Genomic DNA, 26,811 nt, shown 5'->3' with positions numbered 1-26,811 from the left:
ATTTATTTCTCCTTTATGTACCCAACACACCAGAGAATTTACTCCTTCGGAATTCCAGCGCTGATGCCATCCTCTATACCGCATTCGTCCTGCCCGCGCAGTATCTTGAAGTAACCTGTGACAAGAATCGAAAGAAAAGATTGCATTCCGCCTTGAGTAGAGGACACAAGAAGGCGGGTACGTTTTAGTTAAACCATTGTTTGAACTACTTAACCTAGGAGGGACCTGTTCGCGTCCATCTTCTAGTCTGTCAACATACAGCCTGCGAATCCTTGCCTGTACTTCCTTTCTTCTGCGCCTATATCTATAGTGCATATGCAGTAGATCCCAGATTCGTATGTAGGAAACATCAATGCGTCGAACGGGTCTTATTGAATTTTTGAACAGCGCTCAGTTTTAGGTTCTGCTAAAGTTTTATATCTCGAGGAAAAATCTGCCGTGAGCCTTGCAAGGTAGACAAAGATATTTGTGCTTTGCTTATATGTAAATTCACCTTTGTCGCCCCAGTGTTCGTTCCAGGAGTTAGCCACGAGCCAGTAGGGGACGCCGTTTTCCACGCCCCAACCAAGGATGCGAATGGCATGATAACCCAAAATCTTGTCGGTATGCCTCTGGTAGACACCTGGGGAACAGTGGAACACACTTGAATGCTCTCTCCGGAGTTCGCTGGGTTCGAGCTCAAACTTATTCAACGTGGCAATCGTTGGTCTCCCATATGAGCTGCGCATAAATATTGGGGCAAACGCTAGAGTACCTCGCGTACTCCTTGTTTTCTTATCGTCCTAAAATAGGCATAGTTGAGACACGCTCCGCATATCACATCATAAGCCGAGTAGTGGCCGCGCCTTACGTCGTGTCTGCCGGTGACTGGGTTGCAATAGACTCGCTCACATCTCATTTTTATTATTAGAAACACGTATGAGGCATTGCTTGTTGTTGCGATCTTTCCACAAGACTTGTACAATTGTACATAGAAGTAAAAGCATTTTGATGACGAATGTACTGAACTTTTGTAACAGGAGCGATTACGTCGGCATGCTTTTTTTTTTCCACCAGATCGAGTGGCAGCTTACTTTCTTTAAGCGCGCACGAAATGGGTTGAGGTGAACTCAGAAAAGTTCCGCTTTTGCAATTCTTCGCCATAAATATAAATGACAGAAAAGAGGAAAGGGGTTCGGTCCCATTCCTTCTCCTTTATTCTGTGCTACCATGTAGCTTCTCACGTGGCTCGTGCAATGAAATATCTGAAGCAGCGACCGAAAAACTCGCGCTTAGACGCTTTCAATTCAAGTAGCTTGTTTGCAAGCAAACGTAACTTCAGGGGCGCTCCGGGGCCAGACTATTGGGGCAAGATGGTTACACGGGGAAGGTTAAGGCGTAGAGGGAAAGTGGGTAGACCGCGTATTCCACTCTGAGCAGTTACTTTTGACATTCTCTAACGGTGCCATAGATTATCAGACCGAATTTGCGGCCCCGGGCAGGCGTGTCTGGCGATACTCACAAAAACGCGGTAGCTGGTGAAATTTACGGAACCTACGGTGGAGAAAGGGAAATGTTCCTGGGTTCCCGATGTCTCTCACAAACGGGAGCATGTCCGCGCTATATTTATCCATTACTACACGGTACGACCTTGTAGACATAGCCTTTATTGAGTGTGAAGGAGCGCCGCGCTCGGCGGAGGTGCCGCTGGTCGCCGTGGTTTCTTATGTGCTGCGTTTTTTGCCGCTAACTTTTTGGTAAAAATCAGCAATATATGAGTCATCGAAGTCTAGAGACAGAAGTGGTAGAGGAAAGGCAGGGAGGTTAACCAGTAAAATGTTCCGGTTGGCTACCCCGCACTGAGGGAAAGGGATGAGGGGGGGCGTAAAAGAATAAGAAGTAGAGAAATGCGGTCCGTAGCAAGCACTACAGGCAATGACGCAAGCACTGTAAGTAACAGGCCGCCGCAGCTGTAGCCTGCACACCTTGAGGGTTACCGACTGCTGCGACCTGAGTGGAACAGATCGAGGGCCCTCCATCACAAGGCAGCGCAGACGTTTCAGTGTCAAGAAAGGCTCACTGTCGTTGCGGCTGATACTGCTGATGACAACTTAAGCATCGGACTTCTCCTCGGAAAGATGAGGCTGGAGGATGCGTTGTGGCAGCTATTGGACAGCTGCAAGCACTGGATTCAACAAATCCAGCATCTGCGGTGCATTCTGTGAAGCTGGCATGTGCATGCTAGAAAGCAGCAGACGCATGGCATTCACGATTGGCTTCAGCATTGCAATTGCTTGCTCGTCTGCGACCTGGTCCGGTTTCTGAGCTACTACCCGACCAGCAGTAGGCTGAACACACGGGATGCGCGGTGACTGTTCTATCATTGAGGGTGTGCAGTGCTTCGGGAGCGATGGCAGAGTAATTTGCCGGTCCAGATCTTGGACCGGAGTGGTGACTTGTGCTTGGTTAGCAATGGGCTCGGGACTCTGAGTACGCAATACCTGCTTAGTCACTGCGCGTTTGTGTAGCTCAGACAGGGATGGCCAAGGCCCGTCTGCGACAGCCGTCTGTGCCTCGCCAGTCATATTGCTCCCAAACCTTAAAGTAGCATGCGGAGGGGGAGGACAAGTTGCGGAACTTCTTGGACGATCCTTTCCAATGCTCGCTACACATTTAGAAGGTCTGTGACGAGGGCGACGACGTCGTCGCTCCTTAGCGGCAGCTTCTCTGTGTGTGGAATTGTCTCTTGTCATTTGTTTGAGCATCGCCCTTTCCGTTTTCAGGCGAGGACAATCTTTTGACGCAGCGTCATGAGGGCCGCGGCAATTAACACACGTAAGGACTGTTCCCGGACAAGAATCGCCGCTGTGTGGCTGAGTACACCGTGGGCACACGATGGGGTAGCTGCACACACCACTCACGTGTCGTATCTTCATGCATTTCCGGCACTGGAGAGGCTTCGGGACGAAAGGCCTGACTGCATGCCGAAAGTACCCAACCTTCACGTACGTTGGAATGAATGCAGTCCCGTCGGAAGGTCAACTTGATGCACTTTGTCCTTTCAAGACGCTGAGCTTGCAGTGTGGCTACACCGTCTGTAGCTGGTTGAATCAAAATGGGCAGATCAGAGTCTTGGATGGCTACGTCGACGTCGTAAATGACGCCTGCCGTTGTGCCACTGCCTAGAAGGACGTGGGAACGAACGCTGATGCCGCCGAGCGTTCTGATGTTGCTCAAGCTCTCAAGCGCGTTCTGGTTCATGACATCAATGGCGACGACATTCCTAAAACGATTCACCCTCACATCTTTAATTGCTCCCGGGACGCGAGTCTCCAGGAACGCAGACGTAGCTTGCCTATTGATGTTGTTGAGAAAGTCGGTGGGAGTCTCTGGCACAAATAGGACAGTATGTGCCGGTAATCCTTGCTCCGTAGTGATCGTGGACGTACTCGACGACGACGAGTCCTCACCTTTGCGCAGTCTCCGTTTGGCCTTCCTGCTTAGGACTCTGATGAAGCCGTCGTCAGCCGAAGAGTCATCACTGGTGGCCGAGTACACAACGGTGGCCTGCCTGCTTGCGTCATTCGGGAGGCCGAGACGTTTCCTCTGGGCGGCAGCGGCTGACCAACCAGACTGAAGTTCAACAGCGTCCACTTCCATCACCGTCCCCAAAATGAAACAGTGGTTTCATTATAATGTCGTAAATCAGGAAAAAACTCAAGGGGCGAAGGGACGGCGTTCTGGTCTAGAGCCACTTCATCCACCGAGGTCTAATGTTCGAAGGAATACCGTCTGGCCAGGATGAAGCCATATAACGCGAATATCGGGTCACTGACCGGGTGAAAAAGAAACGAAAATGTCGTTTCGGCTTTCATATTTTTTTACAATAACACTGTCTCGGAAAAATGAGTGGCCTATATTGCACTCAGCGTTCTTCGTTTTCTTTTCCTATAGATATGGTGGAGTGCGCCCTGATTCTCGTTCAATGTGTCCGGCGTATTCTGGATGATTAAGGTCTCTCGGTGTAGTCTTGCTACAATTTTTTTTTTCAGTTGCCAGGATTGCTAAATCATCCAAACCTATCTCGTGCCCGGTGACCTGCACATGTTTCGGAATGGCTTTTTTTGACGCACGATGATTCATTTGTTTTTACTTGGCCAGAGACCCATTGTTCGCCTTGTAACAAGTTGGCGGCGGCTTGTATTCCCAGTATAAAATATGTATCTATTTGTGGTGAGAACGAGCAGCAAAATAGGTCGGGAAGTGAAAAAAAATTGGCAATGGGTTAACTTGGCTAACCCCGGAATTCAGCGAAAAGCAAGACCGCTTGCTAAGCGTCTGAGGCTCGTCCATGCCAGCTCCGCTACACGCTCGCGACAGCCGTTCTATGCATTCCCACACGACCAAGTGGCTATGATGTGGTATGACATGGTCTTACGACACCCCATCCGATGTCATCACGTGGCTTCACATCCCCCCGTCGGATGTTCTGAAGGTCACACAATGTCAAAGGTTAAAGGTCGGAGGTCAAGGGTCCGACACCATAACTGTACCATATATGCTCATACACGGCTAACGTGGTTGGGCTGAAGGTCGCTCAAGGTCATTTTCCGGCCTACGCGACGACTGCTTTACCTAGTGTAGTGAAGCGTTTCACTTCCTTAAATGTGCTTTTGAAGAGATTCGGCCTTGTGTATAGTTAGAGCGTTTTAAGTCGTAGTGCATGTTCACCGAAATGGTCAACGCTATCAGTTATCTATCGAGCAAGCCCCACGTCGGGAGACATGTGTGCCGTCACGTGCGACATAAGCGGACGAGTCGTGATGATAGCCTACGTATATATTTCGCCTAACGACACCCGGAAAGACGTAAACAATTTCTTGCCCAGGGCTCTTATGCACTACGCTAATGTGGGCACGTGTATCGGGGGGAAATTAGACGCTCCCTTTATCATTTGCGGGGACTTTAACGTCGACGCTAAGCTATCGCAGTGGTTATGCATGCCGACGTTTCCAAGGCAAAGGCGAGTACGTGCACAAGAGCTGCAGAGGAGTTCCGTATGCTGGTAACCTTGGGTGGATATAATTATTATCAGGAAAGAAGAAATCTCTCAGTGGAAATTATCCCGCGCCGATCGTTACAGCAAGAAAGAAATTTATGAAACAACGCTTCACAGTCCTGACACACGACTGGGGGAGTTTTCAGAATTGTTCTCCATATAGTTTCTTTTTTGTTTTGCGCGGCCTCATGAACGCTACGCTACCGGGTTTGTATTAGCTGGGAACGGGCGTCTGCAAAATGGACCTCCAGATGGCGCTTGTTGTCTTCGCCGCAGGGTGCCCCATGGGTTGTTTAATTTGCGAATACTTATCCGAGTATCAAAGTGCGCTGCTGAGGAAGTACTGCCAGGAGGGGAATAATGCAGGTGACAAAAAAATTGGTGGTGGTTTAGCTCCGGTTAAACCTGGAGTGACGCGATAGCTACAGCTGGCCGAGTGGAAGTTGCTCAGTTGAATTGCAAAGTCAGTCTTCCGGCGCTCCGTTTCTCTGGGCGTTCCGTCTTCATATTGGTCCCACTTGACACGGCGCATGCGCACAGCTGTAGCAGCTTGGTTTCGCCGGTGCGCGGTGCCACCGGCAGCAGCAGCTACTTCGCACCACGTGACCAACCACGGGGTTGGTCACGCGACCGACCACGTGACAAACCACGTGACCAGCACGTCGCGCGTCGCCGGCAGTTGCTCCGCACCACGTGACCAACCACGCGACCACACCGCCACCGCCACGCTGAAGGCTCGCAATGCTACGGTATTCTAGCTATCGCTACAAAAAAAAAAAACATATAGCGGAAGGTTTCAACGGAGTTAAACCGGGTAGACGTGCTTAAGCACGCGTTTAGTCTGGTTGGCTCATGGTTTTGCTTTGCTGAGTCACCGGCACTTCTGGTTATGATATTAGATGCAGCTTAATCTATGATTGAGGTAGTAAAGGGTGGTTCTTTTCTTCTTTTCTTGTAGTACGGAGAGGTTGTCTTTTTTTTCAACGAAGTACTGAGCCAGTAGGAAGACAGGGACTCTTGTCGAGTACTGATATAGGTTTTATCTACACAGACGACTATTTACAAGGAGTATGTACATGACAGCATGATGTCTGACCAGCCGCCCCGTGGACCCACTCCACGGCTACTCGAGAGCACGGTCTGCGTGCCTGGCTCCGGTCGAGACCAAAATCTCTCTGTGTCGCGATGGCGGCAGAGCATCGCGCGCCCCCGCGCTCTCTCCCCACGCGAAAAGAAAAAAAAGCAAGAAGTTGAATTATTCTTAAGCCGCGAGCAGGAGGAGCCTCGTCACTACATGTGTTTTTGCTCTCTCCCTAAAGCCCCGGCCTTGGCGCCATACGCAGCTTGCAAACACGGCAACGAACGCTCTCTCGCAACAGGGACCGCGACACCCCCCTCGGGGCAGGTAAGATGCCGCTAACCGTTCCCAGATGAGGCTAGCAAATGGGCGCGCAGCCACCGGGCAGTGTCCGTACCGCGCCACGCCGTGTGGCGCCGGCCCTGTCAGAAAAGGGGTGCCTTCGATAACCGCAAGCGCGCCCTCCGCGAGGTTAACGCTTTGAAGAAAGCCGCGAGGCGCACATGCTTCCCTTCCCTCTCCCCACAACAGACCTGTGGGCGATCCGCACTCGGCCACGGAGGATGCTTTCTTCCCGCAGGCCGCGACCGGGCGGAAACGCGACCTTCAACTGATAGGGGAGACATCTCGTTTAGTTTGGTAAAAGGGAACACGGAAACGAGCTTCCAGTGAAACAGCGAACGCCGTCCAGACTAACGACCGCGATGCTTTCGCCGCGCCGCTCGTAGAGCGGCTTTTTCAGTCGTTATTACGGCGCCGGTTAAAATGGAAAGAGGCGATTGAATGGCGCCAACCTTACAGAGGTTAAGCTGATCTTATATTTTCGCGTTTGGGAGGACAGCTGATGAAGACGGCGATGTGCAATCCAAAGCGCGATAGTGTGTTGCAGTTCAACACGAGGCGCGGTAGGCTGCGGCGATAGCATAGTGACAACAAGCAAAGCTTATCAGCTCGCGGCTCGGTGAGCTGGTAAGACGACGTGAAGTAACGGGTTCACATTAAAATGGAATACAAGCTTACCGGTCTTGTACTGGGGAAAGTCAGCGAAGACAGCGTAAGTCGCTTCTACTGGTCCGTTCTTGAAGATCTCCATTTTAATCTGAATCTCGTCACCACTGATGCTGTAGACGGTCTTTCCTGTCGATAAACCGGAAATATATATATATATATATATATATATATATATATATATATATATATATATATATATATATATATATATATATATATATATATATATATATATATATATATATATATATATATATATATATATATATATATATATATATATATATATATATATACAGCAGACAAGGGAAATGAAATGAGGGGCTCGTTTGACAAACATATCAAGGAAGCCAACAGTCACCGAAACCAAGGTGCACAGGGGAATGTTGCTATTTTTTAAAAAATTTGTAGTGGCAATTAATTTGTTTAAAGAAAATTGTATATAACGCAGCAGAAAAAACAGCCATGACGCTGGTGGGATCCGAGCCCACGACCTCCGAATATCGCGTCCGGTACTCCACGAACTGAGCTACGGCGACGTCAGATAGTAGATGAGTCCAAAGAGGTGGACTCCCCGTTCCACTGCTGTACCACGGGTCTACGGCGACGTCAGTCCAATCTGCTGCTTTCGTGGGTATTTATGTTTTGCGTGTAAGCGAACCTTGAGAGTGTTCACCAGCGCCACCCTCGTCCATAGCGGTGGACGTTCATTCGTTCGTTCGTTTGTTCGTTCGTTCGTTCGTTCGTTCGTTCGTTCGTTCGTTCGTTCGTTCGTTCGTTCGTTCGTTCGTTCGTTCGTTCGTTCGTTCGTTCGTTCGTTCGTCTCTGGCTCGCTCGCTCGTCCGTCCGTCCGTTCGTTCGCTCGTTCGTTCGTGAATCTTTAGTGACATGGATAATGATGACCTGTGGCTTAAGGGAAGTAAACCAGCTACGCTGTCCACCTCAAGTTGCCTGGTGCCGGCGTTGGCGGTGCGGAATGCTGCGTCCTTGGTGCAGCTTATTATGGTGGGGTGTCTATAGTGCACACCCATTGTCCAATCGGGAGATGCTATTTTGCGTCATATGCAGAGCACATGCTTGTCAAAAAACACGCACACGCATAAATATGGGTGTTTGTATCACATGCTTATCACATGAAGCTGCTTATCACATGCTTATCACATGAAGCTAAAGCTGGCACCGCTGGCGCTCGGCAAACTGCAGCACACGGAGCCTATGGTTACACTAATCTAGCAGAACTGCACTACGCCTCACTTGCTCTAGAGCAGCGAAAAAGATAAAATGACAGTGTTGCCGAATGAAACGCTCGTCAAGGCAGGAAAACCACCTTTGTCACCGCAGGATATTTACATGCGAACGCAGAGAAGCAAGCAGCAAGCAGACATTTCTGCTCATTTTCGCCAGTTCAGAATTTCCGCAGTCACACAGGAGACGTACAACTCTGAAAAGCCATTTTCTTAGCCGAATGATGTCTAAATGGGCATCTCAGCTCTTTGACAGCGCGAGAGCACATGAACATCGAGACGAAAACTTAAAGCCCGCACTGCTTTCGATCTAGTCATTACAGAGGCATCGGACACGTACCGTAGTGCTTGTCTTCACTGTAGCTCTTGTCGTTAGCCTTGCGGCATTCTTGGAGGCACTCGGGCGTAGGCCTCCGTCTCGTACACGGGGGGTACGAACCTTCCGTTGGGCCGTGCTCGCATGGCGGGAAGGCATAGGGCTGGCAGCCGTCGTCGGTGCCGTACAGGCCCCCGGTAACGATTCCGTTCTTCTCATAAAACTCCCAAGCGGCGTTTGGGAATCCGCCGTGACATCTAGCAGAATGAATGTTGCAAAATTATATTCCTCGTTAAGTTGCAAAAACTTGGCGAAACATCTAGAGAATGCTTAGAAGTAAATAGTTTCAATGACAAAAAATACAGTTTTGCTTCGAAGCTAGTCTTCGCTTTCATTCCCTTAATGAACCAAGAAAAATTTAGAACCTGAACAAATTTGCACGAGACAGAGAACCTGGTGACGATTTGGGGCACTAGTGTGAACTGTTTTTTTTTTTTAAATAAAGAGTACAAATGCCAGTATACGACTGCCGCCAAGCACGTCCACGCCTAATGCAGCTTATCGCCACGAAAGTGATTTTCTCGCGTTTTTTCGGAGCGCTGCAAATTGTAAAAAAATAACATACACCAATGCCTTCGGCGGTATTTATAGTAGTCGAAAATTATTACATCAATCCCAGGTAATTTTTTTAAACAGTTAGAACCTTTATTCTGTGATGAAGGTAGGCAACAAAACTTCATCGAATTCTCTCTAGCGGATGCTTAAGAACTTATAAAGAAGCGAGAAGAATAAGGAAAAAGACAAATGTAACGAGAATATATGACCTGGACCACTTACCCACGACCGCAAGATTGGCAGCACGTCAGCAGGTCCTCGGCCGAGATGTTCACCTGAACTTTGCCGTTTGTGTGGATGCAGATACGGTCGGATATAGCTCCCACGGCTCCAAACGCCTACAATGTGAACTTCGAATCATGTTAAGCGAGCCAACTTTCCTCTTAATTGAAGGCGGCCTGCAAGACTTTTCAATAAAGTTACGGTATGCCTGTGATGTTAAGCGGCGCCTTCTCACGAAAATGCGCCAGCAATGATATTTTTTTATTGAGTTCAGTAAAAGCGGAGCAAACTGCAGTCAAAATTCGAATTCACCATCCTCGCGCTGGTCCCGCCCTCCCCGCCCCACCACTGGGTTGCGGACGCGCGCAGGATTTTCCCGAGAGGCGGAGTTTCCTGACACGTCGGTGCGATGCATCGCAATGGCCGCAGCCAAGGCGCCTGTGCGACGCCTCAAAGCATCTGAAAAATGGCCACTTCTAAACTTAGATGCGCTCGCGAGTAATATGGCGTAGAGGCAAGTTAGAAAGGCCGACAAAAAGGCCGGCCAGCTTTCGACCTCGATTGTGGGTTCGCTGCTGACTGTAGAAGCCTGTTATTTGCCCAGATAATCGAAAAGACAACCTAGCAACTGAGGCAATTAGGCTGAAGAGGAGTCGCACAGCCGCTCGATTTTACGAAATATAGCGCGATTTGGCGTGGGGTTAAATTTTTTTTTAGTTTTATTCGATCCAAGGACACGTTCCGTAAGGACATCAGATGCGCCGGATGACTCACAGCTTGATTAGATTGCGATTTTATTCAAACCCTCCAAGCACTCTCTGAGTTTAGTTTTGAGAAACGTGGCAGCCCGGGAAACTAGTTGAAATCTGTGACGAACGTAGAAGGATCGTCTGTTTATGCAAAATGAGCATACAAGTGTTCAGTTCCAAAACCTGTATGAGGACCATGTTTGAGATTCGATACCAGGAAAACTGAACACCGATAATAGCGCGCGTGGCTTGGACTGCCATTAGCTCTGCGGGGCGTTGGCTGCTGGGTTCTAGACCACACTGCGAGGTGTGTTTTCGGCGGTTGCCAATAGCATTGCCTTCTAGCCATCCTAGCACGGTCGTAGACACAGCGTACACGCATTCGTGTGAAGTTTGCGGGCTGGGGGTAGACGTTATACGGCCGTGGCCCGTGCTGTGTATTCTGCCTCCGAGGTTCCTATGTCTGTTGCTTCGAAGAGAAAACATCACAAGGCTCCCACATACGAAGTTACATCTTTAATAACACTGAAGGAAAGATATTGTTTAGTCTACAAATTGTACATTCAAATATTTCCGTTGTCGTAGAAAGGCAAGGATGGTGGTGGTGGTGAAAACATTTATTAATCATAGAGAGAGGCATTGGGAGTCGTGACCTGAAGGGTCACGCCCTTACAACCACTGGGTGGGATGCCTAGTCAGGCACCGCATTGGCGGTTGCCGCAGCCCGGGCGCGCTACATTAAGGCCCTTTGGGCCTCGAGGGTGCAGCAGCCGGACAGGGTCGCCTCCCAGTCCTTTCGGGTGGGGTTTGGGATGGGGGTAGGGATGGGTTCTGCTGGCAGGCCCACACCATGTGGTAGGTGTCAGACACCTCCCCACAGTGCGAGCACCGCCCGTCGAATTGAGGATCGAAATTCTTTAGAGTTGCCGGGCACAGCACCGTGTTAGTGTGCCGGCGCAGGAGTAACCGCTCGTAGGCATTCCCCAGCCCCTTGCACGGGGTGGGAAGAGTTTGGTGCGTGGATTTGTTATAATCACATATTTCCTTAAAAGTGTAAACCGGATTGAAATCGGAGTCCTGGTCAGCGTCGGGACCCGTGGTAAATGCCCGGAGAGAGAGCGCGCGGGCGGCGGCGTCGGTTGCTTCGTTTCCGTGGAGGCCTTGGTGACCTAGAGCCCAAAGGAGAGATCACCGCGTAGGATCCGAGTCTCGGCTACAATTTTGGTAGATGCGATAAGCCAGGGGAGTACCCCACCCTTGCTCGACATTTCGACAAGCCTTTCGCGAGTCGGTGATTATGTATTGTTTTTTTTCTTTTCCCGGATCATATCTAAGACTGCCACGGCATCTTCGCTCTCTTTCTGTAGCGGAACGTGCGGGTAAAAAGTGAATAGAATTAAATAATCTGCCCCATGTTAACCGGAATCCTCCATGATGGAGCAAATTTTAATAAGAGAGTAATTATATTTGAATGTGTGATTTGTATACTAAGTGCTTACTCCTTTATTGACAACCTAATAATATACAGGCTTGAGCAATTGGAAACAGAACACAATCAGTTCTTATTCAAATATATTTTCAATTCATAATGAAACTCATTGCGCAGTTAAGGAACCATTTTACTAAAAAAAATACTTTTTCACCATTTTCAAGAATAACACTTGACTTCGTGGCTATTAACATTTCTTTTCGTGTTGGGTCTGCTAGCACCCATGCTAGCATATGTTTTCATTTTTCTAGCAACGATGATTTTGAGATGAATCCCACAGGGCAGGAAGATGTCTAGGTTCACTTCAATCTATCTGTGCTTACTGATATACGGACTTCAGCACCATGTTCGGAAGCCAGGAGGCATTCGCAAATCTTTGGTAGTTGGGCTTACTCCATAAGTGGTATCTGCGTAAGTGGTATGCATAATACATTATACAAACTGCACAGCTACTGTGGCTCCGTCATTAACTGAGAGTTTAACGCACCTGGGCACCCCAACGGCCAATAGTGTAACGCGGTGCGGTTGCTGTTGTAGAACTACTTTCCTCCCGCATTTGACCTGTGTTCACAATGATCGTAGTTAGCGTATTAACCGTTCAATGGCGCAAAAAATCTCGGACGACCGTTGAGCATGCCGTAATGTGTACACACCGCCCAGGACCAGTAAGATTTCGGGATCACTGCCGGTCCAATATTTTACCAATGACATATCTCGTTTTAGCTGCAAGCACCAAATTGTGTCTTTCAGAGAAGTACTCCTGAGGCTCACTTGGGCACATTTAAGCACAAAGTTAACATAATGGTCGGTGCAAAGAATCCGCTATTTGAATATCTGAACAATCTAGGGTGTTTGGCTTTTCTTTCCGTAATAAGTGGGTAAGAAGTGTCGCACCGGTATCTCACCGCACTCACCCAGCAAGACCCGCACTCCGACTGGTCGCGTATGAGGTGGATGCTGTTGCAGTCAGGCCATTTCTTACGTGCATCGAAAGACTCGGGCAGGTCGTTGGAGATATCTTCATGGTAGAAAGGAGGCAACTTGTGGTTCTGGCTGTCGGGGAGGACACCCATGAGACCCTTAAGGAAGCTCATGGGAGTGTTCTTGTCGAAATTTCTTCCCGCCTGAAAGAGAGTGTTGAATCGGACATCACGCGAAAGCTGCACAAACGTCGTCAAACATCTTTTCATATTAATGCTTACTATACTTGTTTAGAGAGGACGACATAGCGGTGCACCATCACAGAAACTAAAATTTGATAATTTGCTTTTGAGGAAAGAAAATGGCGCAGTAAGTATCTCACATCTCGGTGCCACCTCAATAGCGCCTTAATGGAAGGGAGGAAGGTGGGAAAGAAAGAAGAAAGATAGAAAGAAGTCACATTTTACCACTCTCCCAAGCAGCGCAAAATGTCCCTAAAACATTGCTGGAATGGTCAACAATGTTATTCCATAATGTTATCTGATTGCTATTAATGTCACTTTTTGATCACAATCTAACACGCAAACGTTAGTGCAATGTCAGATGATGCTGATGAACCATTACTTTGACGTTGGACTCACAATAAACGCTCAGAGAAACGTTTCTGCCCCATTGCCTCACGTATTCTTCAGTGATATTGCATGCACTGGGTTGGTTTCATGAGGAGCAGCTGGATTAAATAAGGCACATTACGAGCACCTTCTTATGCAACAGGTGAGGCATGGTCACACCTGATTAAGACATCATGTAGTAGCATGTCTGGTGCATTTCGCAAAGTAGCTTACACGCACGCAGTACGTGTATATTTATACACGTATACGCAACCAACCTGCCAAAAAGGCGGGAAGCAGTGATCTTGTGTTCTTCTTAAGACTGACTGCCGCTAGAAAAATGGAGGTACCATAATTTGGTTTGGTTTTTTTAGGGGGGAAAGGAAATGGCGCAGTATCTGTCTCATATACCGGCGGATACCTGAACCGCGCCGTAAGGGAAGGGATAAAGGAGGGAGTGAAAGAATAAATGAAGAAAGAGGTGCCGTAGTGGAGGGTTCCGTAATAATTTCGACCACCTGGGGATCTTTAACGTGCACTGACATCGCACAGCACACGGGCGCCTTAGCGTTTTGCCTCCGTAAAAACACAGTCGCCGAGGTCGGGTCCGAACCCGGGAACTTCGGATCAGTAGCCGAGCGCCCTAACCACTGAGCCACCGCGGCGGGTTAAAAAAAAATAAAACTTAACTCGTAAGGTTCGAATTCTGTATGCATGAAGAGTGTCATTTTTGCATTAAAAATACAAAGAACAAATCTCGAAGGCTAAGATACCCACCAATTTCCTGTCTCTAATATGTACGACAGCTTGGCTCGCATTACCATGATATTTCACAGTTGTGTAGTGTGTATAACATACAAATAAGAAAACCAAAACAACATCGTTCACAGGTATAAATATACGACCTTTATACTTTTTATACTTCTGACCTTGAAACTTTATATGACTTTATATGACGTGGCATAGTGGCGCCGGCAAGTCCTCCCGATCTGATGTAAGCCGCTGCCCGAGCAGGCGGCGATGAGCAGTGCCTGCGTTGTAAGTGAAACTGCTGAAGGGAGCCACTGACACTATAGCTTCAAACCATTAAAGGCGGGACTTATGCGCCTTCCTAATTATTTTGTGTCCGAGGGATACCGCTAGCTTTGGCTGCAATGACTACTTCGAGTCTCCCCCTTGTTTGGTGGGTAGCTGAGTGAAGCTCAGTTCCTTGTATGCTTGGCTAGTATATCCTCGAGTTAGACTATCCACCGCCTCGTTCCTCTCTAGCCCCTCTTGGTAGCTGCGGATTACGTGTACCTAGCAGCATTGTGCTTCACCCTGCCTGACCGTCAGGGCTATTGCTGCGGTTTCTGCTTTCGCAGGTACGCAATCTGGTAGTGCAATGCTAACAAGCTCCCTCAGGCAATGCGATATCTACGTATACCGTGTTCGGATCATTTCCTGAAGCTTTCGAGGTGATCCACACGAACCTTTCTTCTCCGTGCGTGGGCGTCTTTATGAATGTTCTTAGGCAAAAGGTGCCACCCGTAGTCTGCCCATGGTTTGGGCGTCGATGCGTGTATTGTAGTTTGTTTAAATCTCTTCCTACTGTGTACCGACTCGTTCCAAGATGGCGCGGCAGTACCTGGTGGTTTGAAATTGAGATTTCTGAGTGAAAAGAATGGCTTCTCTGCTCTCTTAGAAGCTGTTGGTTACTTAGAGCTTTTATCACCGCTCGGTAGCGGTGTCTTGTGGTTGACCCAGAGCGATTTTTTTATGCGCCCAGGGTAATTGTTTCCACTTAGTTATGGGTGTTTAATGCGATTGATGATTAGAGAGCGCGTTGTATGTGGGCTCATGTTTTGTGAGCGCTTTGTGCTGACGAGCTGAATTGAATCACACCACCGGCGTTTAAAGACCAACTGAAACAGAATTTTACTTTGGCTAGAATGCCCCTTAATATTGTAACGAAGACAGGACCGGCACAGATCACAGTCTCAGCGAAGTCCAGCGCACAGCAGGGAACTCACAAGATGGCTGTCCGAACCACACACACACTTCGTCTTTGTCCCCCGGCACACGCACACTTCGTCTTCATCGTCGGCGCGCTCCCATGAGCACGCGCCATTACCCCCTCCATCAAGGCGGCGGCCCGACGCCGGAAACGGAACACGGACAGCAAAGGTAATGTTCGGTATAGGCGGCGGACGGCAGAGAATATAGAGAGCTGTTAAGCTGGTAAAGCGGCGGGTTGCAGCCTGTCATGGTAGTGCTTCATGCGCACCACGTGGACAGTCTCGGTCGGATGGCGCCGACGTGGTGAGGAGGTCGTGTCCCGCGGAAAAACTTAGTATGTGACATCACTTATACGACGAACCACCTCGTACGGACCGAAGTAGCGTCGGAGGAGCTTTTCGGAGAATCCACGGCGGCGCACAGGTGTCCATACCCATACAAAGTCGCCGGGCTCGTACCGAACGCATCGGTGTCGGAGGTTGTAGCGACCAGCGTCGAGTTGTTGTTGATGTCGAATCCGGCACCTTGCGAGTTGGCGGGCTTCTTCAGCCCGCTGGACGAATGTGTCAACGTCAGCGTAGGGGCCGATGTCTCCGTCGTTGTGAGCAGCGGGTAGCATAGCATCCAGCATGGTAGTGACACACCGTCCGTAGACCAGCTGGAAAGGTGTAAGACGGGTAGTCTCCTGTTCTGCCGTATTGTAGGCGAAGGTTGCATAAAGAAGAACTTCGTCCCACGTACGATGCTCAACGTCGACATACATAGCAAGCATATCTGCAAGCGTCCGGTTGAGGCGTTCAGTCAAGCCGTTTGTTTGGGGATGATAGGCTGTTGTCTTCCGGTGACTGGTGTGGGTGAGTTCGAAGAGAGATTGCATTAATGCCGCCGTAAAGGCGGTTCCACGGTCCGTGATGACGACTGATGGCGCACCGTGACGCAAGACGATTGATGTCATAAAAAAATGAGCCACTTCTGCAGCACTAGCGTGGGGGAGCGCCTGTGTCTCGGCGTACCGCGTTAAGTAGTCCGTCACCACACCAATCCATTTGTTCCCAGAGGAAGACAATGGGAATGGGCCCAGCAGGTCCATGCCCACTTGTTGGAAAGGTGTTGTAGGCGGTGGGATGGGCTGGAGAAGCCCTGCGGGTTTAACTGGTGGTGTCTTTCGTCGCTGGCAGTCACGGCAGGTCCTCACATATTGCTGGACTGATGAGAGCAACTTTGGCCAGTAATACTTCGCACGAATGCGGGCATACGTCCGCGTAACACCCAAATGGCCAGCCGATGGCTCGTCGTGGCAGGCGTGCAAGATTTCTGGACGGAGTTCGGATGGCACAACCAGAAGAAAGGTTTCCGTGTTATGGGCGATGTTCCTCTTGTAAAGGACGCCATCTCGGAGACTGTAGGAACCCAAACCTCGAACGAAAAGCCGCGGAACAGCGACGTTAAGGCCCTCCAGATGCTCGATGAGCGGACGCAACTCTGAGTCAGCCCGTTGACGCCGGGCCATATCGGACGACGTGACGAGAGCAAAAAACGGAAAGTCGTCCTCCGTTTCGGCCGGAGCAACGTCGGCAGGTGCACGTGACAAGCAATCGGCGTCATTGTGCTTACGGCCGGACTTGTACACTACCGTGATGTCGTATTCCTGGAGGCGAAGGCTCCATCTCGCAAGCCGTCCCGAAGGGTCTTTGAGATTGGCTAGCCAGCATAACGAATGATGGTCACTGACAGCTCGAAACGGGCGACCATAGAGATATGGTCGGAACTTGCTAATCGCCCATACTACCGCAAGGCATTCCTTCTCTGTGGTAGAGTAGTTGCCATCCTGCCACTGAACGAGAATAGCGCCGAGACCAACATTGCTGGCGTCAGTATGAATTTCAGTGGCAGCTCGTTCATCAAAATGGGCGAGTATTGGGACAGTTTGTAGGCGGCTGCGTAGCTCGTTGAAGGCAGATTCCTGATCATCATGCCACACAAAAGATACATTGTCTCTAGTAAGCATTGTAAGGGGCTCGGCAATTGTGGAAAAGTTTTCAACGAAACGTTTGTAATAGGCACAGAGGCCCAGGAACCTACGAACGGACTTTTTGTCGGTTGGGCGCGGGAACTGTGCCACAGCGGCAGTCTTCTCCGGGTCAGGACGGACTCCGTCACCGCTTATCACGTGACCAAGAAAACTGAGCTCTTCGAAACCAAAGTTACACTTTTGTGGGTTTATCGTCAACTGTGCCGAACGGAGCGCCTGTAACACCATTCGCAGCCGGTTGAGGTGTTCCTCGAAGCTAGGAGCAAAAATGACATCATCAAGGTACACTAGGCATGTCTGCCATTTCAGCCCAGAAAGAACGGTGTCCATCATGCGTTGGAAGGTTGCTGGTGCAGAACAGAGTCCAAAGGGTAGCACTTTGAATTCATAAAGGCCGTCAGGTGTCACGAACGCTGTCTTCTCTCTGTCCCTTTCGTCCGCTTCGATCTGCAAGTAGCCATTCTTAAGTTCGAGTGAAGAAAAATATTTAGCGTCACGCAGTCGATCCAAGGCGTCTTCGATACGTGGAAGGGGTAAACGTCACGTTTCGTGACACGATTCAACTTCCGATAATCGACGCAGAATCGCAAGGTGTTATCTTTTTTCTTCACCAATACCACAGGCGAAGCCCAGGGGCTCGTGGACGGCTGGACTACGTCGTCTGCAAGCATTTCTTGCACTTGGGATCGTATAGCCTCCCGTTCCACCAGCGACACTCTGCACGGGTGTTGGGATATGGGGCTAGTCTCCTCGTTGACGATGATGCGGTGTTTGGCTACCGGGGTGCGCCCTACCTTTGATGTCGTGGCGAAGCACTCTGCGAAATCGTGAAGGAGCTCTAACAAGCGCTGCTTCTGACCCACCGACAAGCCGGGATTAATGTCCACGGTAGACAGAACGGTTGCTGCATCGCGTCCGTCCGGCGACGGTAGCTCCAGAGCACATATTTCTGCGGGCTCAACGAAGTCGGTAACGTATGCGACGGCCGTTCCTTTCGCAATAGGTTGGAACTCTGTTCCGAAGTTGGTGATCAAGAGTGTCGCAGAGCGATCCCGTAAGCGAACAAGCCCTCTTGCAGCGCAGATTCCTTTCTCGAGTAGAAGGCTGACGTTTCTCTCTGCCATAACGTCTCGATCACCGGGCGAGTCACTTTGCACGGGGACCATCATGCTGCACCGCGGAGGCACCGTCACGTCATCAGCAGCAAAACGCAGGGCGGGTATCCTGGAGTCGTCTGGGTCGGATATTTCAATTGCTTGCGTCGGCGAAAACGTCACGCGCGGCTCTTGTAAATTGATAACGGCGCCGTTAGCTTGTAAAAAGTCCAGGCCGAGAATGGCATCGCGCGAACAGTGAGGTAGGACAACAAAGTCACAAACGTAAATAAATCCGTTGATTGTAACTCTCCCCGTACACCGGCCAACAGGGGTAATTAGGTGCCCACCAGCTGTGCGAAACTGAGGCCCAGTCCACGCGGTTAAAACTTTCCTCAGTTCTTTTGCTAGCTCGTTGCTCATAACCGAATAGTCCGCTCCCGTATCAACCAATGCCGTAACCGCTAAATCGTCGATATCGACCGGTAAGTTCGAAGCTGCACATCCTTTGTGATCGTCACGTGTCCTCGTTTGATAGCCGTCGTCTGGTCGGGAACGCGATGGAGGATGTTCGGCTGTTCGCTCGTCAGCGGCCTCACCTCCGCAGGCCGCTGGGTCTAGTTTCCCCGGCGAGGACTCGGTGAGCGGCTAAAACGGCTTGTCGAAGGACGGGGACTCGGCGAACGATAGCGGGTAGAGGTTGGTGGGCGGTAGTCAGGGCGAGGGAAATCAGTGTGAGTGTGATCCCGGCGCGTTGACAGGTGCTCCTCAATTTCGCGGGACCGTTCGCCATTGGGCGGACAGGGGACTCGCGGATGAAATCCGCGAATTCCAGCTCGACGATAAGGGCACCACCGCAAGATATGGCCAGCCTCACCGCAGTGGTAGCAAAGGGGCCGCTGGTCAGGTGCCCGCCACACGTCCGTCTTCCGCAGCCTGGCTTCGGGCAACACAGGGACAGGCGGGGGCCGCGGCTGGAAAGCAGATGCAGATGGGCTGGTGCTCCAAGGGGCGAGGTCGCAGTTCTGTCGGAGTACCGACGCGTACGTCTGGCGCGGAAGCGTCGGTGTAAGGGCAGCAGGGGCAACAGGTTCAGGAACCACCTGCTGCACTTCCTCTCGGATAATTTGTGCTAACGATGGACACTGCGGCTGCGACTGGGCAGAGAGGCGCATTTTGTGCAGCTCTTCTTTGACGATAGATCGAACCAGCTCCCGAAGGGTGTCAGCGGAGTCGCTGGAGGCTGGCGCAAAGTCGGCAGTTGATACGGTGTTCACGGCGCGATTGTAATAGCGGACGCGTTGTTGCAGGGTCTTTTCGACGGTAGTGGCCTCCGATAGAAACTCCGAAGTGGTGTTAGGTGGGTTTCGCACAAGCCCAGCAAACAGTTCTTCTTTTATCCCGCGCATCAGGTGGCGCACTTTCTTGTCCTCGGCCATGTTTGGATCCGCCCTTCTGAACAGTCGTGTCATGTCCTCATAATACATTGCGACGCTCTCATTGGGTCGCTGGTTCCTTGACTGCAGCGCCGACTCAGCTCGTTCCCGACGGTCGGTGTTGACGTAGGTCGCCAGCAACTGGCTACGGAACCGTTCTCAAGAAGGAAACGTTGTCTCGTGGTTCTCGTACCACGTCCGCGCCGAGTCGTCAAGAGCGAAGTAAACATTGTGCAGCTTCCGCTCCGCATCCCAGCCGTTGTACCTGGCAACGCGCTCGACCTGGTCAAGCCAGTCCTCCGCGTCCTCAAACACTTCGCCATGGAAGGTCGGCGGCGTTCGCGGCTGGAGGACCAGGAAATGAGCAGCTGAGTTCCCGTTGTCAGCCATAGTTGCCGCGTCAGTCCTGCGCGTCGCAGCTGGAGCCCTGGTCCTAGGGGATAACGGACCGTACTCTGGTGACTGACCTTGGATTCGGCGGCTCGTACTGCGATGAATCGGAGTCAAATCCGTGTTCATAGAGAGCCTTCGGGGCACGTAGATGTTGAAAAGTACCCGGCACCTCCACCAAAAATGTAACGAAGACAGGACCGGCACAGATCACAGTCTCAGCGAAGTCCAGCGCACAGCAGGGAACTCACAAGATGGCTGTCCGAACCACACACACACTTCGTCTTTGTCCCCCGGCACACGCACACTTCGTCTTCATCGTCGGCGCGCTCCCATGAGTACGCGCCATTATGTGGTCACGTCACGAAACTAAATGTGATTATGTTTACGTTTCTTACAGACCCAGTAGTGTTGTATAAGCGTTTTAAATTCTTTAGTGCAAATGGCGCGTACAGCAACCTGCGTATCGCGCAGTTAGGCGGCTTACCGGACATGACGCAGGTAATGTCCTTCCTCAAGCCGGGCCTAACGGGAATGAACGAATTGCGGACGGTACGGGCCGAAAGGCTGATGGCTGAAATACTATTTCGCAGTCCTACTGTGGTACTGGATAAGCAAAACTTTGTCTAAATTTTAGGCACGATCACCGTCCCGAATCGCAGTGCGCACTCGGGCGCACGAACACGCACACGCACGCTCACACCTCATGCGTTTCCGAAGTACTGAAAAAAAAAAACGAAATTTGTACGGCATACGACGATCTATAATCTACCACGCGGCTTTCTGTTGGTTTTCTTCCCTAGGTTTTTCACAGCGTATTGGAAGTCTACATCGTCTGTCGAGTTTCCGGCCGAAAAATGCATGATTTTGCAAAATCTGTACCATCAGCACTATTCTTCCTCGGGCCGCCGCGGTGGCTGAGTGGTTACGGCGCTCGGCTGCTGGCCCGAAAGACGCGGGTTCGATCCCGACCGCGGTGGTCGAATTTCGATGGAGACGAAATTCTAGAGGCCCGTGTACTGTGCGATGTCAGTGCACGTTAAAGAACCCCATGTGGTCGAAATTTCCGGAGCCCTTCACTACGGCGTCTCTCATAGCTTGAGTCGCTTTGGGAGGTTAAACCCCCATAAACTAAACATAAAGTAATCTATTCTTCCTCAGTGACAGGAGGACAAATGCGGACGCCCTGAAACAAAAGTTGCTCTCCGCCCGCTTGCGGTTGTTGGCAGCGCTATAAATTCTTGGGGTCGGCCTTCGCGTCGCTAGAAGTATGTGCACGCTGGGAACGCGTATCCGCTCGTTGTAGCTTCTACGCGAAGCAATGAGCGTCCGAAACGCCACAACGATTGTACCGAGCCGCACCCTTTTGCGTCCAGTGGCCCATTTTTACGTAATTTCCGACACTTGATATTTGCGGCTCTTTTCTAAATTTCGGTTTTTAAGAAGACTATTTCCTCTAGCGATTCCTCACGCACGCAGGCATCTTTCTTACGAATTCCATCTGTCGTTTTTACAGCTCTCGGTTGGCAAAATACTAGAAGAAAAAGGGAAAGGGGACACTTCATCTCCATCTTTAAGGGTATCATACCATAGCGTTAATTACCGCAGACACGTACACACTCTTCTTTGTACACAATTACACAATTCATCACAACACTGCAATAAAAATTCTCAGGTTCCACAGTGAGAAATTAAACGGTGACTTTTTACTTCTCATACGCGATCTGTTGGGGACGCGGCGTAGGTTGATTGTCATAACTGAGATTACAATGTCAGCCGTGTTACAATTCATTATGACAATGTCACCCCTGTTAATGTGTTCTACGTCTGCTTTAATCTGTGGACAGATGGGAGGGTGAGCTGTGTCCGCCGTCCGAAGTTGTAGAACATTAGTGTAGGGAAGAGAGTGTTAGTTTGAACTTTGGAACGACGTGTACTTGCTCCGTGTTAAGTGTTAAGTGACGGGTGACGTTGGGGTACTATTTTGTGATTTTCCCGGGTGTTCTGGTGTTTCTCGGCTACTTTCTCTTTGTATGTTGTGGCGTCTTCCACCGACGTTGAATTTGGCCAGGGGATTGAAGGCACTCAAAGGTTGATTTCGCGGGCCCCCCCGTTGATGAACCAACTTACTTCCCTGGACTTCAGCATGACCGGGTATAGAACGTAGGGTGATCTTAATGTTTGAATTGCTCTTATAGGATTATACTAGAGAATGCCATGTAGATGGGTTTCCAGTAGTCTGCGTTGTGTATTCCGGATGGCTTTGCTGGAGTCGGTATAGATGTTGATGTTAGTTATCTAGTGTTCAGTGAATAAAGATACTTCCTGCATGACATATGTTGTCGCGTGAGCTTCTAGAGTGGTAATTTTGGGACGGTTGGAAAATGGACAACTTGTGCGGGGGATTTGGTCTGTCTGTGTGGTTGCATTCATTGCATACGCATGTGACGCCATATTAGACCGCTCACAAGGCCGCTTTCAATTATTAAGAATTATACATGGTTTTAGAATAAGTATCTTGGCGTCACATTTTTCATTAGCATGTCACAGTCAAAGGTAATTAATTTCATGTCCACTAAAACAATTTCAAATGTTTGGTACTTCAGGTACAACTTCACTAATGGTCCAAAAAAGAACTGAGCTATTAGGGCATGAATCTCTTACTAGTGCTCTACCAGATTATGCATCATCTAGAGCCCTTAAAATATTGTCACATAAACCTCAATAAGGCCATTGCAAAAAAAAATTAATGAGGATCCTATATCTTCGCTATAGTCAACATTTTCCCACGTTTATACCTTCTCTTGTATGAATCTAACCTCTCTATCTGTGTGCTGCAACATCGTATCATTGAAGTTCCTGCACTGCTTCCCCAATTCTTTTTATCGTACGTGACATTGTCGCTGTATTTCACTAGATATTCCCAGATTGAGCAGTGATCGCCATGACCTTATCGTTAGGCTATAATTTCAAAAATAGTGTTTCCGCGCACCATTGCTCAAAAGAACTATTTTCTGACGAAGTAAAATCCCTTCCATTAAACTGATTTCTAATAGCAATGGTCCCACATGATTATATATATTTTGTTTCTTTTACATGGTATTGCTTCTATTTTTTCATGTTACTGCAACTTTCATATAGATGGTGACACCATTTTTTATTCATTGTGACTTTAGTATATAATTTCACATTATTTTTATTGTATTGTTCGCGCAATAAATTTATTGATTATTTGTTTACCCCACTCCTTTAAAACCCATATAGGGGCTGCAGTATATATATATATATATATATATATATATATATATATATATATATATATATATATATATATATATATATATATATATATATATATATATATGACTGTTGGCTTCCTTCATGCATATATATATATATATATATATATATATATATATATATATATATAACGTGTGGACGAACGGATGCGGCGATTGGCGACTGGTCTGAAGCAGCGGAAAGCGAAGGGGATTGGTTCGCACTGCGGCTGATTCGAATCTCGCTCAAAGGCATAAGAACAGTATGCGGTTTTCTGCTTTCTCAAAGGCAGGCAATGGACAGACCACCACCGCCGAGTTCATTTCCATAGCCTTTCCTTGCTAACACATAAAAAATCCTGTTTATATACGGCCCAGAATAGTTCTTGGCGAAAGCACGACTTAAAACTTGATGGCGCATATCGTCCGCCTTACCGCGAATGTGACGTCGCCGTACCACTTTATATAAGCCTGACACCAATCTATTTCGCACATTATGGCAAGCAATTCGTTTTACAGGCAAAATGGTCAGAATCGGCAGAGAAATTGTTATGTATATTTGTTAGCGCAGCCACAGACCTCACACTCAGTTTTCGCGCGCCGTGGGCAGCATACCATGCGCTACGTCTAATCACAAACTGACTAAGGGAGGGGAAAGCCTCAGGGTGCCTGCCAAGAGGATTAAGACAAGAGGATTAAGACAAATCATCTTGTCGAAACGTTTGCAAGCACCCTGGGGCTTTCGTTTCTCTTTTTCACTTTGCGATTATCAAGAACCAACTGCCCATTCTCTCTTTACCTTGGATGTGCAACGTCTGCCAGAGGTTGCAGCATTTATGTTCGAAAACAAGGCAGTGGGAGCTTCTTCCATGCACAGAAGCGCGTGAATAATTGAAGTCTGTATATTTTTGTGTGTTTCAATGAGAAAGCCGCAGGTGAAGAATGACTACTTCGGGCAGTATTGGCAAGATATATTCGCTCCTAATTGAGGAGTGGTTATACACTAGTGAAAACAGCGCTAAAGAAGAAGCCGGAGGGCGAAACGAGGAAGTGACAGGAAAGAGCGCTCTTTCCTGTCACTTCCTCGTTTCGCCTTCCGGCTTCTTCTTTAGCGCTGTTTTCACTATTGTCAGAATGGACCAACTAGCCCAGCAAAAAGTTCTGCTAGTGGTTATACAACATGATAGCTTTTTTTTTCTGTCAAAAGATCGGAATCTACGGAGCCAAAGCATGCAGCGCAGGAACTTCAGTGATACGATGTTGCAGCGGACGGCTATAGGGGTTAGGTTCATAGAAGAGAAGGCATAAGAGTTGGGAAATGTTGATGATAGCGGCGATATACGATCCTGATTGATTTTTTTTTTTGCAATGGCCTGAATGAGAAACACGGTCCCGACTCCACTTCCTACATGGCTAATGAGGCAAGTGCGGCTACGCAGCGTTTATATACGCGTCACACGTTGACGTGACGTAACGTGACCAGACAGCAGCGCCAGCTCGACGAAAGAAATTCAAAGTGAAATTTCAAAGGTTAGGAATAAAAATTCAAGGTTCAAAGAACACAGTGAAAGGGCTAAGCCACCATGATGCATCTTTGGTGGACATGGTACACCACAGGTTTATAACTTGGTTAAACCGATTGTTCGAAAGCTCTCCCAAATCTCCAAGGTCAAAGCTTGGCAATGGCCCGGGCCAAATTTTGAGGTTGCCATTGGGACAGGCACACTCAATTATGGTTGGACGTTGATTTTGGTCCAAATAGGCAAACGTCAAATTTTGGTGGGTGGCCCGGGCCAAAGTTTTATAATCAACCGGACCAAGGTGAAGGTCAAAGGTCATGCCATCGTGGTTGAAATAGCCACCATGTTGAACCGCGGCATCCATAATATACTCCCCTGTTAAGTGCAGTGTGACATGGAGTGATGCTGTTGCTATGCTGGCTTACCAAGGTTAGTCAAGGACAAGGATCGCACCCACACGGTGACCGACTTTTTCATCTATTCTATCGCTCAAACAATTTTGTGCTATAGCATGAATAGCTCGTCGACACGTTTGACGGCGTCTGGTGTCGCACTTGTGTAGCTAACGTAATGTTAAGGTCTGTATCTCGGAGTGGATGACGTCACGGGACGACACATTTCATGTGGCCACGCTGAATCGTGGTCACGACTCAACAAAAGGATTGAGCGATCGTGACTTTCTAAACCAAGTGACGTCACGAAACCGGTAGAGACGTCTTTAAAGAGCAAAGGACAATTAGAAGTGGCATCACCAAACCAGAAATGAGCACCGGCCGTGACGCTGCCAAACCAGAACTTACTACCGGAAGTGACGTCCCCAAACAGTAAGTGTTCCAAAAACGCCTCGAAGGGCTTCTTGTACTATCGCAACCTAAGCTGGACTTTTTTTAAGCATCAGCTAGTTTTTCTTCATTGGAACAAATTTGTCCGGAACATCTAGTTACAATAATCGTCAAAAGATGGCGCCAGCTGCTAGAGAGTCGGAAATACTTATACTGCGGGGAGAACAAGCGCGCCAAGCGGTCAGGCGCGAGGTCGTGCGGCCGAACTCTTTGGCGGAGCGACACAGTTACGGGCGCTCCGACCCTGTGGCGTCTCATTCATTGCTGCGAAAAGCTGGCATCGAGTATAATTTACGCTGCCCATTAAACAGGTTGAACTCTAGATACGGAGAAAGGAAAATGACTAGGAGCACTTTTTGTAAAAGAGGCAATAAATATAAAACCGGGCCTGGTGTGCTACATTTACCTGCAGCGCTTCGGGTGGCCAGGCTGCTGAGATCATATTCCCGAGAACCATTTCTTACTCATATACTTTTCCTCGGTGTCTTTGTATTTTATCGGCATTTTGCGCTAAGAATAACCGTAGGCTACTTTAAACTTTAAGCAACCTCTCTCAGTAGTAGCCGATCATGAAATTTCTTAAAACCCAAATTTAGATCCAGTTGCCGTTCTTTTTTATTCACTTTGGAAAAAAAAAGATAGTTTCGTTTCATACTGGTAGCCGGGAGCCGCTCTCGAGGAAAACTGGAATTTAAGAAATAGCATAATTGCAAGCACAGGTTGTGTTCGCAAAAGGAGAAAATAAATGCGTATAAGTGGAGCACACATCAAATTAAAAAAAGTGAAAAGGAAGCCCACCTTCCACGTGGTGTTAAGTTTGTTGATGTATTCAATCATTTCATCAGACAGCGGCTGCAAGTTGGGCGGTACGAATCTGCGGCTCTGCACCGCTGCCACGAAAAGTGCACACAAAAACAGGACCTTCAT

The 26,811-nt window shown here is 48.9% G+C and overlaps 1 protein-coding gene across 1 annotated transcript; it reads right to left on the bottom strand.

Moving 5' to 3' along the window:
* On the bottom strand, nt 1–26,811 carry LOC144125276 (cathepsin B-like). Its single transcript, XM_077658523.1, has 7 exons — nt 26,683–26,811; nt 12,677–12,886; nt 9,525–9,640; nt 8,712–8,944; nt 7,137–7,253; nt 494–622; nt 1–115 (listed from the first exon to the last, which is right to left on the bottom strand). The coding sequence occupies exons 1-7, from the start codon at nt 26,809–26,811 to the stop codon at nt 39–41; spliced, it is 1,011 nt and encodes a 336-aa protein (XP_077514649.1). The 3' UTR covers nt 1–38.

This window comes from Amblyomma americanum, chromosome 3 (assembly GCF_052857255.1).
Source record: "Amblyomma americanum isolate KBUSLIRL-KWMA chromosome 3, ASM5285725v1, whole genome shotgun sequence".
Lineage (NCBI taxonomy): Eukaryota > Metazoa > Arthropoda > Arachnida > Ixodida > Ixodidae > Amblyomma > Amblyomma americanum.
This window is presented reverse-complemented; position numbering and strand designations above follow the sequence as displayed.

What these genes read in the sequence shown, in the direction of transcription:
- LOC144125276 (XM_077658523.1), bottom strand. Translation starts at nt 26,811, where the DNA reads ATGAAGGTCCTGTTTTTGTGTGCACTTTTCGTGGCAGCGGTGCAGAGC. An exon ending in CGGAGTGCGGGTCTTGCTGG is followed by an intron (nt 9,641 to 12,676) that starts GTGAGTGCGGTG and finishes TTCACATTGTAG; the next exon opens with GCGTTTGGAGCCGTGGGAGC. An exon ending in CGAACACTGGGGCGACAAAG is followed by an intron (nt 116 to 493) that starts GTGAATTTACAT and finishes TTCTTGTCACAG; the next exon opens with GTTACTTCAAGATACTGCGC.